Genomic DNA, 20,029 nt, shown 5'->3' on the forward strand with positions numbered 1-20,029 from the left:
TGCTTGGAGACCCTGTTCGGTACTGGTGCCATGTAAAATGCACTGGTGTTGGTGCCTTATAAAAAGCACCCAGGACACTCTGTAAAGTGGTTGGCATTAGGAAGAGCATCCAGCTGTAAAAACCATGCCAAACCAGACATGGAACCTAATTCCACTCCTGGCCTTTCCAGCCAGCATGGAAAATGCAAATAAAATGATAAAGGTAATGAGTAGGAAGAATTATGATGCTGGTCATCCAGCACCTTAGCAACTTGGTCGTTTTGTTTAAAACACAGGAAAGTAAATAATTATGTTCATTAGTAAAATAGTAAAAGTTTGTGTAATTTAAAAAAAAAAAACAAAGAATTGAGCAAAAACATTTACTGAACTATGCACTAAGTTGAGGCCATGTGGGAAGATGAATGGAGGCATAACCTCGCCGTCACTAGTGATCACTCCAAGCACCATGATGTTGACTGAATGTTTGATTTTTATTACTCTTGGTAAATGTTTTTGGGACAAAGCAAGCCAACGGTTGTTCTGTGTGTTCACCATCTGATCCTGGCAGAAATTTTTTCTCGCCTGAGAAAAACCAAAGCATGTTCGGTTGGAGGGGATGCTTGAGTTTGTTCAAAAGCTTTGTATAGCATTGTCTTTCCTCTTGTCCTTGATGGCTTGGCATTAAAACTGGCCCTTTCTCATCTTGTATGAGGAATACCAAATGTCTTCATGCACAACCTGCCTGACAAGAAACTCAGACTGTCCCGTGTCCCTGGTGATGGACCTGATTGACTTGGAGGGATCATTGTCAATCATGGCTTGGATCTGATCAGCAAATTCAGGAGTTCTTTTCTTATCAAAATGATCAGAGTATCAGAGTGAGTTTTCCGAGCTGCCATACCTTCATAATCACCATCAGACTCATCCAACTCTTTCCAAATCCTCTGCACCATCCTCAGATTGACACCCAAACACTCTGAAATGTTCGTATTGGAGTTTTCAGCATGAATGCCAAGCAGTACAGTGTAGTTTGCAAATTTCTGGCAGAGTGAATTGCATCATGGTGCTGTTCTTCTCACAGACGGTGCCCAACTGACCCTACTATACTGTGTAGTCATCAAAAACAAACAAGGCACATGCGTGAAATTAAAAATATAAATGGCGACCATTTACCTAGAACACCCTGTATATATGTGTGTGTGTATATATAGTGTCGGTGACACATAAAAGCACCAACCGATTGTAGCCGTTTGCCAGCCTCGCCTGGCACCTGTGCCAGTGGCACGTAAAAAGCACCCACTACACTCACAGAGTGGTTGGCGTTAGGAAGGGCATCCAGCTGTAGAAACACTACCAAATCAGACTGATGCCTGGTGCAGCCTTCTGGCTTCCCAGACCCCGGTCGAACCGTCCGACCCATGCTAGCATGGAAAACGGACGTTAAATGATGATGATGTGTGTGTGTCTGTGTGAACATGTACACATATGGTTGCATATATATCATCATCATTTATATAATATACATGTGTGTGTACATAATCTGATATGTGAGTATGTATACACACACATGCACATACACACATGCATATTAACTGCAGTGTTGCAGAAATTCAGACTGCACATCATCTGCACCAACTCCAAACATTTAACCTTATTCTTCTTGTCTAATGATGAGGAGAGATTTGAGTGCTTTTTTTTCTACTTCAAACTCACACAAACTTTAAAAATACAATGCATTGTCAGAAACAGGATATGTTATATTTAACCCTTCAATCAACAGGATTTGGCCATTCGTCAAATCTAATTTAAAAGTGGCACCTAAAAAAAGAACGGTATTATTGCAATTAGGAATATTAGATACTTACCCAGTGCACAAGCCACTCAAACAGAGCAGAATATCGAATGCAGTCAACCAAAGAATCTGTTAGCTCCTTCTTGTTTTTGCCTGCAGCAACTTCTTCAGGAGGGTAGAAAAGAGCTAGAATTCAGAAATTATAACCAATGTGAATATTTTTGTAAAGAAATAACAGCAACACAACCAGTATTTTTAATCGTTCGATTAATGTCAACATTATTTGTCATATGACTGAGAGGAAAACATAGGGCGTTGGTGAGGGAGAAGATATTTGGTAGTATTAATGGTGAGAATATGTTGGCAGATATATGGGGGGAATGGTGTGCATATATGGCTAAGTGATAAGAAAAAAAAAAAGAATTAGGTTGTGAATCACGTGGTTCTCATTTCAATCCATGGCACAGCACTTTAAACAAGTGTTTTCCGCCATAGACTTGGTTGACCAATGCCTTGTACAGAGAAATTATTTGGAAAAAGTGCAGAAACACGTGTGTTGACATTTTTTTTAAATCTAGGCACAAGGCCTGAAATTTTGGGGGAGGAGGCCAGTCGATTAGATCAACTCCAGTACACAACTGGTACTTAATTTATCGACTCCGAAAGGATGAAAGGCAAAGTCGACCTCGGCGGAATTTGAACTCAGAACCTAAAGACAGACGAAATGCCTATTTCTTTATTACCCACAAGGGGCTAAACACACAGAGGACAAACAAGGACAGACAAACGGATTAAGTCAATTAGATCAACCCCAGTATGCAACTGGTACTTAATTTATCAACCCCCGAAAGGATGAAAGTCAAAGTCGACCTCGGTGGAATTTGAACTCAGAACGTAGCGGCAGACAAAATACCACAAAGCATTTCACCTGGCATGCTAATGATCCTGTGAGCTCACCAAACTTGTGTGTGTCTTGACATTATATGATCTTTTTTTCTTTTATATCTTACTTGTTTTAGTCATTAGACTGTGGCCAGGCTACAGCACCGTCTTGAATGTTTAGTTGAACGAATGAATCGACCCCAGTAATTTTTTTGTTTTTAAGTCGGATATTTCATTGGAACTAAAAGACAAAGTCAATTGTGCCAGGATTTGAACTCAGAATGTAGAAAGAGATAACCAAATATTATAAGGTTTCCAGTTTTCCATGAAAAATATGTCCAGCTATGGATAAATATTACCTTATGTGGAAACAGGCTTGGTGTGGCCACAGAAAAGACACCCAAACATACAAGAATCTGCCTCAAAAAAATTCCATCTAACCCACACAAACAAGGAAAAGTGGATATTATATGATGATGATGAGCAAAAATCCATGTGTAAGTCATCTAACTCAGGAATATATCATCATAATCATTTAAGGTCAGTGTTCCATGCTGGCATGGGTGGGATGGTTTCACAAGAGCCAGTCCAAAGCCTGCACCAGACTTCTGACTGTTTTGGCAGGATTTTTACAGCTGGATGCCCTTCCCAACACCAACCACTCAACAGTGGACTTAGTGCTTTTTATGTGGCACAAGCACAGGTGAGGTCAGTTTTGGCAAGGTTTTTACAGCTGGATGCCCTTCCAAACACCAGCCACTTTACAGTGTGGACTCAGTGGCACCTGCACTGACAGGGTCACCAAGTAGTTGCAAGACAAAAAAGCTTTAAGAGTGGAGGAGACATTGGAGGAGGTGATAATGAAAAGGTCATAATGAGACAGATACAGGTGTCTTGCTGTAGAATAAGTACAAGGTTACCTGGCCGGAGAGAGAAAGATGTATAATGTATAAAAAATGAACTAGAATCTATTCTAGATTTTACAACTTAAAAGAGGACACTGAACAGTAAAATTATTTAGTGTAATGATGTATGTCTAAAGTTACCATTATGTAGAAATTAATAAGCCACACTGATCCAAATTCGAGGAAATACTCATTGGATGTAGCAAAATAAATAGGAACACAAACTATATGTAGAGTAGAATAACTGTACCATTTGTGAATGATTCCCCTATCACCACTGAGATTTTTTTTATGTTAATTTAAAGCACATGAGTAGGTGCCACCTAAAAGGAACTCATACTGACACTACATAGAAGGCATTCGTGTTAGCATAACATGAAAAGTTCCCCTGATGGTTCCATGTAAAAAAAACACCCAGTCCACTCTCTAAAGTGGTTGGCATTAGGAAGGGCATTCAGGTGTAGAAACCAAGCCAAAACAGACGATTGGAATCTGGTGCAGCTCTTCAGCTTGCTGCACTGTCCAACCCATGCCAGCATGGAAAACATACGTTAAATGATGCCAATGACAATAATTCCCAACCACATAGTTCCAGGTTGGGCAAACATCTTCTACTGTAACCTCAGGCCAACCAAAGCCTTGTCAGTGGATTTAGTGGACGGAAACTGAAAGAAGCCCATCATATGTGTGTGTGTGTTTATGTCTCTGTAACTTATGTCCCTGTAACTGAGTTCAAATTCTGCCGAGGTTGACTTTTCATTTCATCCTTCTGGGGTCGATAAATTAAGTACCAGTTGCACACTGGGGTCGATGTAATCGACTTAATCCGTTTGTTTGTCCACTCTGTGTTTAGCCCCTTGAGGGTAGTAAAGAAATATGTAACTTAGTGGTTTGGCAAAAGTGACCGAAAGAATAAGTAGTAGTTTTACAAAGAATAAATCCTGGGGTCGATTTCTTCGACTAAAACCCTTCAAGTCAAATGACTGAAACACTTAAAAGAATAAAAGAAAAGAATTCCTATACATAATTTTTGAATTTTCTTAAATATTATTCACTTTCAAGGAAGGAAATGACCAAGTAATAAAGATTTAGATGTTAATGAAGATAAAATTGAGGACTCTACTTGAAAAGTCTGTGCTTGAAGAGTTCTACTTAAACCTCATCATCATTCTTACACACAGTTCTGCATTGTCAGAAACCGGATATGCATAGTCAACTCGCCAGTTTCAATCGTAATGATTTGGCATTTTGACAAGTTGTCTCATGTAAAACAATACATGAATACATGCTTATTGTTACATTTAGCATATCTAATACAATAACTGTTCTTGTTTATTTAACACATAAAGCGCGACGGCCCATGATCGTGGCCATCAGGTACAGGTCAAAGGGCCGTGATCGTGACCTAGATAGATGCATTTAATTTATAAGCGTTTGTTGGGGGTCGAATGTCACTCAAACACTCCGATACCCTCCACCCCAGAATGCAAGAGGACTAATTGTTCAACTAATGACTTTGCAGATGATTTAAAAGTTACCACCATTATATACTAAGAAGATATTTTAACTATTTTGGGTTTTTTTTCAGTGATTGTGTATGGTAGTTCTCATTTTTATAAAATGTGCTCAGCAGGCCATACTATGTAAGTACAAATCCCAGCGCTTTAGGGGTTAAACAATAACTTGTTTGGTTTAATTTTTTTAAAGAAATGAGTTATTTACCTTGCTAAGAGAGATAATTCTTTCAACCCTTTTTTGTCAGACAGGGGGGGGGGGGGGGGTGAATGAACATGAGAAGTCTACGTATTATCTGAGGAATTGAAGAAAGTTGGCATGCCTGACAAAATACTTGATGGTATTTTTTCCGACTTCTCATTCTGGGTTCAAATTTTGCTGCAGTCAATTTTGCTTTCATACTTTCAGTGGGATCAATTAAATAAATACCAGTCATGCATTGGAGTCAATGTAACATACCTCCCCACAAATTTGCTTAGCAGGTGCAAACCCAAGTCCAAAACTTTTTACAAACAAGGACTTATTGTGATTTTTGTTCTTTGAGAAGAAACCTAACTTCAAGTTAACTTTTACAGATCTGACACACCGTTTTCTAAACTTGAGGAAACTAAGTAAGGGTACAAATTTTGATTTTGCCCCTCCAAAATATTTTAGGAGGGGCACTTGAACTCCCTGCATGCAGACAAACAGAAGGACATCTATACATTGGTACATGCTAATAAAGGATATACACCCAGATTTAGACAATCACTTTACAATACAAATAGACATTAAAAAGCACCTCTTAAGTGCTGGGCCTCACAGAGGCAAAGTGGCTGAGCTCCTTTTGAGTGTTGGGGCTCACGAAGTCATGCTTGAGAAGAAGACCCATCAAGCCAAGCAAAATTGCAGTCATGGCAGTGGCACGTAAAAGCACCCATTGCATTCTTGGAGTGGTCGGCATTAGGAAGGACGTCCAGCTGTAGAAACCATGCCAAATCAGACTGGAGTCTGGTGCAGCCTTCTGGCTTGCCAGCACTGGTCAAACTGTCCAACCCATGCCATGGAGTTTAGTGAGTGTATGGCATTAACCTGTAAATTATTGAGATTTATCCAAAAATATGCACACAGAGAGAGAGATTGTGGGTGTTTAAATCAAACTATCAATATAAAAGACTCACTCACAGACAGTGATTATGACAGACAATTCCAACCAAAATGTCAAATTTGTGTTAGACAAGTTTTAAATTATTTTAATTTTATTAAACATGATCATTTGTTTAACCCTTTTATTACCAACCCAGCTGAAACCGGCTCTGGTTCTGAGTACAAATGTCTTGTTTCCATAAGTTTTGAATTAAAATCTTCCTCCAAACCTTAGTCACAATTTATGTTCCTAACACTAGCTGAATGATAACAGTTATTTTACTAAATTCTTTGTTAAATTTAAAGTAATTGAAAGAAACACAGAGTATCTTGAAATAAATACAATAACGAAAGGGTATAATAGAGAAACAATTCTTAACCCTTCTGATACCAACTCGGCTGAAACCGGCTCTGGCTCTGAGAACAAATGTCTTTTTTTCATAAGTTCTGAATTAAAATCTTTCACCAAACCTTAGTCACAATTTATGTTGCTAACACTAGCTGAATGATAACTAAGTTATTTTACTAAATCTTTGTTATATTTAAAGTAATTGAAAGAAACACAGAGCATCTTGAAATAAATACAGTAACGAAAGGGTTAACCCGGTTAAAGCATAACAAAAAGAATTCTAACAGAAAAGATGCCAAACAAACAAGAACAATGATCTTCAGTTCTTCCCTCATTCCGTTATTGAACTTCAATGCCTGCAACAAACATGTGATGCAATGTCAAATATATTCTATTCACCTGGCTGTTTTGAATTCGTTAAGATCACAGAGTTAGAGATGACCAACTCATTAGGATTCCAGGTCAACAGTTCATATGCCATTAGATGACCGTACCAATGTTCTTAACCAAGACATTTAAACCTCATTGAGTCTGTTGATCAAACTGCAACAGAACCACTGCAACACCGTAATTAGCATGATTATTGTATAATTAACAAATCTTTTGTTGCATTGCAGTGCTGAGCCTAAATCTTCCGGTGCAGTCATTCACAGACTGACAAAGACTGACCCCTTCCTCTGCATTGGCTCCCCTCCTCTGCAAATATCATTAAAATGTTTTGCTCTCCTTCCACCTCTTATTAATTTGGAAACAAAACGGAATTTGCATCAACAGAATTCTTCTTTCTTTGCCATTGTGTTGGACATCTTTAAGATTATTTCAATTATATTAAACATAATAATTTGTTTACCCCTATTTTACAGCCCCAGTGGAGGGGACTGGTTCCCCTCTTATGAGAAACACTACTTCACTGAGCAATGGGGAAAAGTAACAAAATAAAACCCTTGATAAACCTGTAGGTCAGTGGTTCTCAAACATTTTATACCAATGGAACCCTTTGGTTCCCATTTTACTCTGCTGGTCCCTCATAGCCATTTGATCACCATCATCATCATCATTTAACGTCCGTTTTCCGGGCTAGCACGGGTTGGACGGTTCAACCGGAGTCTGGGAAGCCAGAAGACTGCATCAGGCTCCAGTCTGGTCTGGCAGTGTTTCTACAGCTGTGTGCCCTTCCTAACGCCAACCACTCCGTGACTATAGTGGGTGCTTTTTACGTGCCACCGATACAGGTGCCAGAGGAGTCTGGCAGCGGCCACAATCGGTTGTTGCTTTTTACCTGCCACCAGCACAGAAGCCAGTGAAAGCGGCACTGTGCCGGTGGCACGTAAAAATGATGTTTTAAAAAAATCTTAATGCATTTTGATAATTCAATATTTTTAGGAATTGTATTAAAAAATCAAAATATTTTGAGTAGAAAAATTATCAGTTTATTTTAACCACAAAATCTGATATGGACCCTGCAAGGGTCCTAGGGACACCGGTTAAGAGCCAGTGCTGTAGATGGAAAAAAAATCTACAAATCTATTAAGTTACCAATCTTTTCTATGCATAACAAATGTAAAGAATATAAGCATAAATGAATACTTACTTTTCTCGGAGCCTTTACTGCACAAGTCAACCACATCAAAGCCACCTTTGTCATTCTCGGTCATACAAACTCCAATAGTGCCATCAGGATGGATTTTCAACTCAACGACATTGTAGGCCAAATTTGTTTTGGCAACAATATCCAGAGTTTCAGAGTTCTTCTTTGACCCTTTTTCTTCAACATCAATATCGACAATCTCCTTTTTCTAAAAAAAGGAACCAAAATGAAAAACTTTGCCATTATCCTTTTTAAAAACAAAACAAAAAAAAACTATTTAGAAAAATTATGTCAAAATATTTGTAATGTTTAATGAACAAGTTATAATGATATACAGTGAAAACAATACCTATTTCTTTATTACCCACAAGGGGCTAAACATAGAGTGGACAAACAAGGATAGACAAACAGATTAAGTCGATTACATCGATCCCAGTGTGTAACTGGTACTTAATTTATCAACCCCGAAAGGATGAAAGGCAAAGTCGACCTCGGCAAAATTTGAACTCAGAACATAACGGCAGATGAAATACGGCTAAGCATTTTCGCCCGGCATGCTAATGTTTCTGCCAGCTCGCCGCTGAAAACAATACCAAAAAAAACAAAATGAATTTGTATTTTATTTCCAAATCATTGAATTACGTCCATTATATAGTAGCAACAGATACAGAGAATATGTGCTCCGACTGGGCCAAGAACCTGAAATCCATTGTTGAACAAAGGGATATGGAATCAATGATAATAAGAGCTGACTACAGGTAATGCATCAGGTGAGCTAATGAAAGTATAAAATAAAAGATGGACAGGTAGTTGCAAAGGTATTGATCGTTTATGACAGAGTTATGCAGAAATAAATATAAAATTAAATAAATTTAGCTGAAAAATTGGAATATCGGGAAATTAAAAGCTCAGCATAACTCTTTCTTGATACATGCATGTGTGTGTAATACAATAATTAATATACTTAATTCCTTGTTCATATATCATCATCATCATCGTTTAACGTCCGTTTTCCATGCTAGTATGGATTGGACGGTTCCACCGGGGTCTGGGAAGCCATGGAGGCTGCACCAGGCTCCAGTCTGATCTAGCAATGTTCTACAGCTGGATGCCCTTCCTAACACCATTTGAGCATGGCCATTGCCAGTACCATCTGACTGGCCCTTGTGCCGGTGGCACGTAAAAGCACCCACTACACTCTTGGAGTGGTAGGCGTTAGGAAGTGCATCCAGCTGTAGAAACTCTGCTAGATCAAGATTGGAGCCTGGTACAGCCATCTGGTTCACCAGTCCTCGGTCAAATCGTCCAACCCATGCTAGCATGGAAAGCAGACATTAAACGATGATGATGATGATGATGATATATATACACACACCCCAGGCTGTGTCCTCATCTTGAATCCATCACAGAGAATATCTGTTCAAGTGTTGTGTCAAAAATACAAAGTTGTCTCTGTAAAGCAGACACAACCGTCTCATTCTACCCAGATTCAATGGTGGCTTTAGGGGTTTCAAAGGTTGATAATAAAACAAGGACCAGTCAAAGACTTGGGATTGATTAAATTCGCTGACATTTTTGATTTTGTTAATTTGAGGGGTTTTTTTATTTGAGAGTTTGGTAGAATTGGAAGACATTAGTTCTGTAAATGTTTAGTTTGGACAACTTACAAACAGTTACACATGGAATATTCTACAAATAAAATCAAAAGAATATTACCAGCATACAGTGGAACTGAGAAAAGGAAACTATACAAGTAGTTTTGTAATTTTTTTACTTGAACTGAATGTAGTTAAGGTTAAAATGCAAATCTCTCTATATATACAAAGCTGAAGTTGTCTGTGTACGGCAGGTTTGGTAGCCTTCAACTAACACCATCTCCTCCGAGACCCTGCGGCGTAAGTTGACCAAAATTGAGAGTATAATAGAAGAAGGCTTGCTCTTCATTCCGTAGAAGATAAAATTCAAATCGGACCATGTTAACACCAAAAATTATTTACATTAAAAAGATACTTTTTTTCTTTGAAAATCCCTATTTTTATTACGATTTTTTTACTGCTGTGTCGCCATTTTTCAGTGTATTTCAACCAGAAAAATGTTCACTTAAAGAGAATAACAAGCTACATAATGCAAGAGTTTTACTTTTCAAAAATTCCAATTCTAAAGGGTCGAAACAAACCCGAACAACGCCAGGCGATACTGCTAGTATATGGATAAAATCAAGTTGATGATCTTTTGGTAAGGAAATAAAAAGAGTTATCTGCTTTTCAGAATAATTTATCAAAGTAATCTACCTCATGAGCAAGAGCAAGCCCTTTGTCTTGGCCATAGGATGGTGGCATCATTAAGCTATTGAAGCTCATGTATTTTACTACTAAAATCAATATGCTAGCCAAGTTCAGCAATTCCATGGCTTAGACAATTAAAAAGTGGACTTCCTACATAAGTCACTTCACTGACCATTTCAGTGCCATTGAAAATTCTCAAGAGGAACATAATTGTTGCTTAAACTAATGAAAGTAGCTCACTAAATAGGTCTTGTAATTAACCATGAAAATCAGTTTATTTGGTATCAAGGTTCCCTATTCTTCGTTACGAAATTTCTTACCACTTACTTCAGCCTTATTCAACTTGTGTAGAATTTCTCTTGACTATTCCTCCTTTGTCAGATATTAAAATTTCTAAAATTTAAAGCGAGTTCTTTAACTTAATATTTTCAGGAAATATTCTCATCTTTTTATAAAGAATTATTTCTTTAACAAAATGCAACTCATTTCCTCTAACATCCCATGAAGTAAATGTTTTTGAATCAATAAATTATAATATCACAAGATCTCTCTTTTGGCTAGTATCAACAATGATGAAGCATTCCAAATAAAAAAAAGATGCAATTGAGTTAGGCACTGGTGCAACCATTAGTGAAGCTAACCAACTGGTGCTTCCATTCTTTCATACCCTTTGAATTAAGAAATTTATAAGTATACAGTAGAAAAAAAAATCAGTTTCAACTGAAAGCAGTCAGAAGATGGAATTTCAGTTTCTGAGGAAAACGTTTGTCAATATTGGCTGATATAGAGAGATTTTGCTTCATATTTGGCACTCTTTTACTCTTTTTTTTTTTTTATTTTACTTGTTTCAGTCATTTGACTGTGGCCATGCTGGAGCACCGCCTTTAGTCGAGCAAATCGACCCTGGGACTTATTCTTTGTAAGCCCAGTACTTATTCTATCGGTCTCTTTTGCTGAACCACTAAGTGACGGGGACGTAAACACACCAGCATCGGTTGTCAAACAATGCTAGGGGGACAAACACAGACACACATATATATATATATATATACATATATACGACGGGCTTCTTTCAGTTTCTGTCTACCAAATCCATTCACAAGGCTTTGGTCGGCCCAAGGCTATAGTAGAAGACACTTGCCCAAGATGCCATGCAGCGGGACTGAACCCAGAACCATGTGGTTGGTAAGCAAGCTACTTACCACACAGCCACTCCTGTGCCTATACAGTAGAAAAAAAATCAGTTTCAACTGAAAGCAGTCAGAAAATGGAATTCCAGTTTCTGAGGAAAACGTTTATCAATTGTGGCTGATATAGAGAGATTTTTGCTTCCTATTTGGCACTGCTAAACATTCGAAAATAAGGAAAGTTTTAAAATGGAAATGTTAGGGTATTCTTTGAAAATTCCCCATCAACCTGGTTCCCAAAATGTCACTGCAGATTGCATTAGTTCCATTATCTTTGATCATTACTATTATGCCAATATAGAAACAATACCACAATCAACTACAAAAGCCAGGAATCATCATCATCATCATCATCGTTTAACGTCCGTTTTCCATGCTAGCATGGGTTGGATGGATAATAAGAGCACAGCAGGGATCGCCACCACCCCCTGCCGGAGCCTCATGGAGCTTTAGGTGTTTTCGCTCAATAAACACTCACAACGCCCAGTCTGGGAATCGAAACCGCGATCCTACGACCGCGAGTCCACTGCCCTAACCACCGGGTCATTGCGCCTCCAATAAAATGACAAACTTCATTCTGTTGAAAGGAGGCTATCATCCATGCAGAATCGAAAATTTCCCAGGAAATATGTTAATAACTGTTCAATTTGGTCACATTTCTGTAATGCAAACAATGAATTCCTCAAGACAACTAAGCACTTCAAAAGATTTATCAAGGATTTCAAAGGGCTTCTTCCAACAAAAAAACCAAACAAGAATTTTATATCTTATATCTTTTATTTGTTTCAGTCACCAGAGTGCAGCCATGCTGGAGCACTGCCATGAAGAATTTTAGTTGAACAAATCAAACCTAGTTAGATTTTTTAAAGTCTCTTTTGCCTTGCCAAACCACTAAGTTATAGGGATATAAACACACCAACACCAGTTGCTAAGTGGTGGTAGGGACACACACACACACACACACACACATAAATATATACAATGGCCTTCTTTCAGTTTCTTATTTCTTTATTGCCCACAAGGGGCTAAACATAGAGGGGACAAACAAGGACAGACAAAGGGATTAAGTAGATTACATCAACCCAGTGCGTAACTGGTTCTTAATTTATCGACCCCGAAAGGATGAAAGGCAAAGTCGACCTCGCCAGAATTTGAACTCAGAACTTAACGGTAGATGAAATACTGCTAAGCATTTCGCCCAACATGCTAACGATTCTGCCAGCTCACCGCCTTTCAGTTTCTGTCTACCAAATCCATTCACAAGTTCCGAGGCTATAGTAGAAGACTCCTCCCCACAGTGAGACTGAACCTAGAACCATATGGTTGTGAAGCAAGTTTCTTAGTACACAGTCACACCCACACCTATGTTAATCCCAATGAATTTGCTTTGCTTTTGTCTTTCCTTGCAAGGACCAAATACTTGAACCTTTAATTATGTCTGACCAATTTATTTTCTCTAATTGGCTGCCCTATTTCATCCATTCTCTGAGCCAGCCTTCACACTTCCCCAAAATGGATGGTTTTGTTATCCAAGCATAACACTGTCGATAGTTTTGGTATATCCTACAATCTACAAGAGAATGGGATGTGTTTTCAGAGAAATGGTAATGTTTGGAGAGATTTAACCCTTTAGCATTTAAGCCAGCCAAAACCGGCCTAAAATATTCTATTTATTTTAGATTCAAACCAGCTTGATCATGCCTTTCACACCCACTCTACAATGTCATTGTAAAAATAAACAATCACATCGCTGAAATTTGAAAGCTATGAGATAATGCAGGATTAATTTGAGACATTGTGAATAGATAAGTTTTACATTTGACAGAGTAATCTGAATACTAAAGGATTAACTGTTGTTAGCCGAAAATGTCTTGCCAATCATATGGGAATTGGTGGCACCTGATATACAGCATTTCATTCAAACTCTCCTCTACAACTCTACCAACAACACACAATCATCATCGCCACCATCGTCATTGTCATTTAATGTCCACTTCCATGCTGGCATGGGTTCGATGGTTCGACTGGGGACTGGCAAGCCAGAAGGCTGCACTAGGATCCAATCTGATCTGGCAGTGTTTCTACAGTTGCATGCCCTTCCTAATGCTAACCACTCTGAGAGTGTAGTGGGTGCTTTTACATGCCACTGGCACGAAGGCCAGTCAGGCAGTACTGGCATCAGCCACACTTGAATGGTGCTTTTTAAGTGCCAAACGCACGAGGCCCAGTCAGGCAGCACTGGCATTGACCATGCTCGAATGGTGCTTTTTATGTGCCACCAGCATGGGTGCCAATCAGGTGGCACTGTCATCAGCCACAACAACAACTATTTTTTCAATTTTACTCAAAGAATGTCATCAGGGACACCCTTACTCCATCTGCTAGCAGACTCTGCAGAAACAGTGGAATTGGAAAGGATTATACAAAATGCAAAGTCAATGATAGATCCTGTAGAATTAATTGAAGCCAAAACTAAGAAGGATTTAGTTTGCAAAGCTTTCAAGCCTACTACGCATGTCCTCTTCAGTCACAGCCCACGTTTCACTGCTGTGAAGCATGGCAGTTCGCACACATGCATTGTACAAATTACCTTTCACTATGAGCAAGAGGCCCTTTGTCACCAGTAGGGGTAGAAGCTTTCTAAACTTTCTTATTCTAGTGGTAACACTCTCTGATCATCCACCACCACTACTAATTTGGTCACCTAGGTAGCGGAAGCTATCAACTACTTCTAGTTTCTTCCCCCGTCATGTGATGGAATCTGTTTTCTGAGTATCTGTGGTGTTTATTGCCCCTGTGCACATGAAAGCTATCTTCCGGTTAATCTTCCTTTGATGTTGCTGCACCTCTTATGTGTCCATAGATTACACTGGGTACATCTTTCCATATATTATTAGCAAAATATTTTGAGTGGCTGTGTAGTAAGTAGCTTACTTACCAACCACATGGTTCCAGGTTCAGTCCCACTGTGTGGCACCTTGCGCAAGTGTCTTCTACTATAGTCTTGGGCCAACCAAAGCCTTGTGAGTGGATTTAGTAGACAGAAACTGAAAGAAGCCCATCGTGTGTGTGTGTGTGTGTGTGTGTTCGTCCCTCCCCAACAATGCTTGACATGCGATGCTGGTGTGTTTACGTCCCTGTAACATAGTGGTTCGGCAAAAAGAGACCGATAGAATAAGTACTAGGCTTACAAAGAATAAGTCCTGGGGTCGATTTGCTCAACTAAAAGGTGGTGCTCCAGCATGGCCACAGTCAAATTACTGAAACAAGTAAAATAATATAAGAATTAAAGAATAAACTATTTTTCTGTTTTGTTTATATAATTATTATTATTATTATTATTATTTTCTTCCAGTTTCAGAAAACCAGTCTTAAGAGAATGCTCAGGCAAAGATTGTTTGGTAATGAAATCCAAATTCAATATATATATTTACTTCTTGTATTCTTTTCAAGATGGTCCTATTCTTTGAACCTTCTTGGAACAAACAACTCGGTTTCAAAGTTCCTAATTCTATCGAAACAAAGAGGAATTTGTTACTTTGTCAAAGACAGTACTCACCACATTGGTTTTGATTTTACCATCCTCTGACAGAGTGCTTTGTTTGGCAATTTTCAAATCCGACACAGGGTAGACTACACCCGTTATGACACAAAGAACTTCATGAGATTTCTTCTTCATTCGCTTTACAATGCAATTGTCAAAGTCTATATACCTGGAACAAGAGAAAAAAAATTGGTTAGACACAACCAAATGGCTTTTGGAAATAGTTTCCTGGAAGAGTCTAAAGTGGGGAATATTGCTAAATATTTCACAGGATGGGAGGAGGGATGAAGGTAGGGGTTATGTGTTGATTCCAAGAAGAATACACATTGGTTTCTTCTTGCCTTCTCCATGTCCATGAATGGATTTGAGCTTAACACTGCAACAAGGAGCCTCTACATGGCTGCTTGACTTGCTAGAAATAGTAGCCAACTCTTCCTTAAAACAACCTTGTCAACTTTAAAAAAGGATAATATAGTCTAGGATAAAGCATACTGTTAGGAAAAAAAAAGACATGTTGATCATGGCTGGAATGCCTTTCACTGTGTATCTGCTTAATCAAGAGTAGCACTACTCTAAGCAACTTAATTCATATATATATATACACACACACACACACACACACATACATACATACATACAACAGTCTTCTTCCAGTTTCCATCTACCAAATCCATTCACAGGCTTTGGTCCACCCAAGGCTTTAGTAGAAGACACTCGCCCAAGGTGCCATACAGTAGGACTGAACCTGGACCCATGTGGTTGGGAAGCAAGCTTCTTACCACACAGCCACACAGTGTTAATTTAAAAGAATAAACAATTAAACAGCAGCGAACAGGCAGAATCATTAGCACGCCAGGCAAAATGCTTAGCCAGTATTTAGTCCGTCTTTGCATTCTGAGTTCAAATTCCGCTGAGGTCGACTTTACTTTAACGGCGGTGCATCAGCATAGCCGCAGCTCTGAGCTGAAACTACAGGAAAAAAAAAAAAAAGGCACGTCCACACATTGCGCCTAAATTTTTTTTTTTTTAATCAACACAATGAAAAATATAATAATTTAATTATATGAAATGGAATTTATGAGTCACTCATCTTTCCTTTATGCTAATGTCAATATATTGTTTCAATAATCCTTAATCTACAATGTTAACTTAAATCCTTTTGCTGAGGCAGTCACATAATTAGAGTTAATGATTAAATGCTGGATTGATTGTAATAAACCAGGTTTATGGGTCAACAGACAATCACAGCTCTTAACAAGGAAACCATCTTCTAACTTACCTTCTCTAGTTTTAAGCAACATGCCACCAAATCTATTTAAATTACTACCAACACCTTAAAGCTCCGATGTCTGGCAACAGACTTGGCAGACGCCCACAAGATTATCCATCATCTTTCCAACAACAACCTTGTCCACCTTTTTGAATTCCATTTGTCTGACACCCATGGACAGGCTTACAAAATCAAAAAAACAATACAGCACCCACGACTCTCAGAAACATTTTTTTCACACTCACTGGAGCATGGAGTAAACTGCCTACATTGGCTGATGGCTATCGGGACACTGCATCCTTCAAAACTTCCATGCTTCCTGAAATATTACCATCAGCACACCTTATGTCCTGCCTTTTTTTTTTTTTGAAACAACTCATTCACTGTTCAGTTCCTCTGTATTATTCCTATCTACTGTTCACACCCTTTTTGCCTACTTTTTTCTGAGGAATTGTAAAGCACCTGAGCACTGTATGCAATAAGTTCCATTATTATTTGGAGAGTATTGTAATTCACTTGAAGCATTGTATATTGTTTGTGAAATATAATGTGTCTTGAATGGCACAGCATTGCAGAGTGGGCCATAATAACTGTTATAAGGCGGCAAGCTGGCAGAATCGTTAGCATGCCAGGCAAAATGCTTAGCAGTATTTCGTCTGCCACTACGTTCTGAGTTCAAATTTCGCCGAGGTCGACTTTGCCTTTCATCCTTTCAGGGTCGATTAAATAAGCACCAGTTACACACTGGGGTCGATGTAACCGACTTAATCCATTTGTCTGTCCTTGTTTGTTCTCTCTGTGTTTAGGCCCTTGTGGGTAGTAAAGAAATAGGTATTTCGTCTGCCGTAACAATCCGAGTTCAAATTCCGCCGAGGTCGACTTTGCCTTTCATCCTTTCAGGGTCGAGTAAATAAGTACCAGTTACGCACTGGGGTCAATGTACTCGACAATCCCTTTGTCTGTCCTTGTTTGTCCCCTCTATGTTTAGCCGCCTGTGGGCAATAAAGAAATATATAATAACTGATTATAATTTAATTATCCATAGTCTGATATAATAATATTTTCAGAATATAAAAATTCCTTCTTCAGATATCGCTAGGAATTGATTGAGTCACTGCTATAATCAGTTTTCCAACAGTGAAGGAGTTTCATGAGACCACTGCAAAGACACTTCCAGAAAAAAAAAAACTTCAGTAACCATTGGAAAACCGATTATAGCAGTGATTCAATCAATTCCTCAGTGATATCTAAAGAAGGAATATTTATATTCTGAAATAGTATTATTATATGAGACTATGGATAATTAAATTATAACAATTATTATAGTCCACTCTGCATTGTTGTGCCATTCAAGGCACATATTTCATTATTATTATTATTATTATTATCATTATTATTTCATACTATCACAATTTCTGATAATCTCTTTCCTAGTGACCCAACAGAGCTAAAGCTGCATCTGAAAGACCAGTATTCTTCCTGAGAGACAGAAAATATTTCAGCTCTGACCAGGTTCTGAGTCTCTACAAAACTCAAGTATGACCCACAATTGAGTACACTTTTCCCATCAAGGATGCTGCTGCTGCTACTACTACACACACACATCCAAAACAGTAATGTAAAGAAGCTCATTTAACTCAGCAGTTCTCAACCTTTCTCGCACCATGGCCTGGTTTCATGCAAGACAATTTTTCCATGGACCCAGAGATCACACACATCACAAAACACATAACAAAACAAAAACAATATATAACATAATATATAATTTAATTATCACATATATGCTTGGGAAGGCTTGTTGAGTCAAGTAAAACCAATATCATAGCTGTGGTCAGTGCCCCCAGAACTGTCCCTCGTGACAGTGGCACATAAAAAGCACCATCCGAATGTGGTCGGTGCCAGTACCCACCTGACTGGCTCCCATGCCAGTGGCATGTAAAAAGCACCCACTACATTCTCAGAGTGGTTGGCATTAGGAAAGGCATCCAGCTGTAGAAACATTGCCAGATCAGATTGGAGCCTGGTGCAGCTGCTGGCTCTCTAGACCTTAGTCAAACCGTCAAACCCATGCCAGCATGGAAATTAGACATTAAACAATGATGATGATGATGATGATAAAGCATATATAATACAAAAACACCCGACAGATTGTGATAACAAAATAGAAATAAAAATTTTTTAATCTATTCTATTTATTTACTACCCACAAGGGGCTACACACAGGGGATAAACAAGGACAGACAAACGGATTAAGTCGATTATATCGACCCCAGTGCATAACTGGTACTTAACTTATCGACCCCAAAACGATGAAAGGAAAAGTCGACCTTGGTGGAATTTGAACTCAGAATGTAGCGGCAGACGAAATACCGCTCAGCATTTTGACCAGCATGCTAACGTTTCTGCCAGCTTGCCGCCTTAAATTTTTTAATCTATTCTTTCAATGTGTCCTGATACCAAATGATCCACAACCTAGTAATTGGTGACCCCAGATTTAATTGTTTCAAAAAGAGTCATCCATTAAAACGTTACAACCTCAATTTGCAATTTGCGGTCATCATCATTAGACTGTACCATGTTAATTTCTACTTGATTGTTCCACCGTTAACATTCAATACTCTCTCTTTTACTCTTACTAGTTTCAGTCATTTGACTGCGGCCATGCTGGAGCACCGCCTTTTTAATCGAGCAACTCGACCCCGGGACTTATTCTTTTGTAAGCCCAGTACTTTTTCTATCGGTCTCTTTTGCCGAACCGCTAAGTAACGGGGACGTAAACACACCAGCATCGGTTGTCAAGCAATGCTAAGGGGACAAACACAGACACACAAACAAACACATGCATATATATACATATATACGATGGGCTTCTTTCAGTTTCCGTCTATCAAATCCACTCACAAGGCTTTGGTCGGCCTGAGGCTATAGTAGAAGACACTTGCCCAAGGTGCCACGCAGTGGGACTGAACCCGGAATCATGTGGTTGGTAAACAAGCTACTTACCACACAGCCACTCCTGCGCCTTTAACTTTTTAGCATTTAAATCAATCACATCAGGCCAAAATATTCTTCTTCTTTTATGTAGAATCTGGCTAGATCTGGCCTCTCGCACCTACCCTAATAAGTCATTGTAAGAAATTAAACAATCACATCGTCAAACTCTTGAAGCAACAAAATAATTCCAGATTAATTCAAAACAATGAGGATAAGGATTACATTTGACAGAATAACCTGAATGCCAAAAGACTGAGTCAAAGGCTTTAAGGGGTGACCCCAAGGATTTGTCAAGAGTTTGGGGATAATTTTATGTTTTTCAGTAGAAGTAAAATGCAGCTCCCTAAAATTAGGGAGTGATTCATTTCCATCAACTTGTTGGGAATAGTTCAATTCTCACCGTAAACATAGTTTTGAGAGGATCTGCTCCACTAGGTCCTAAATACACCACATGCATAGGCAAGTGCATACAGCTATCCCTAGGGCTCAGCAAGTTAACCCTTTAGTTACCATATTTCTGTCAACATATGCTGCCGTTGTTTCAATTAGTTTTTAACCCTTTTGCTACCAACCCAGCAGAAACCACCTCTGGCTCTGAGTACAAATGTCTTGTT

The 20,029-nt window shown here is 38.7% G+C and overlaps 1 protein-coding gene across 1 annotated transcript in view; it reads right to left on the reverse strand.

Annotated features, from left to right (window-relative positions):
- LOC115232596 overlaps positions 1-20,029 on the reverse strand; it is a 73,758-nt gene that overhangs the window by 9,401 nt on the left and 44,328 nt on the right. The window contains exons 2-4 of the mRNA XM_029802565.2: positions 15,167-15,320; positions 8,139-8,343; positions 1,845-1,957 (exon numbers count right to left, since the gene is read on the reverse strand). Of these exons, the coding sequence (XP_029658425.1) occupies positions 1,845-1,957; positions 8,139-8,343; positions 15,167-15,320 (472 nt within the window). The remainder of the gene's footprint in view (positions 1-1,844; positions 1,958-8,138; positions 8,344-15,166; positions 15,321-20,029) is intronic.

The sequence above is a fragment of the Octopus sinensis genome, linkage group LG2 (assembly GCF_006345805.1).
Source record: "Octopus sinensis linkage group LG2, ASM634580v1, whole genome shotgun sequence".
Classification (NCBI taxonomy): Eukaryota; Metazoa; Mollusca; class Cephalopoda; order Octopoda; family Octopodidae; genus Octopus; species Octopus sinensis.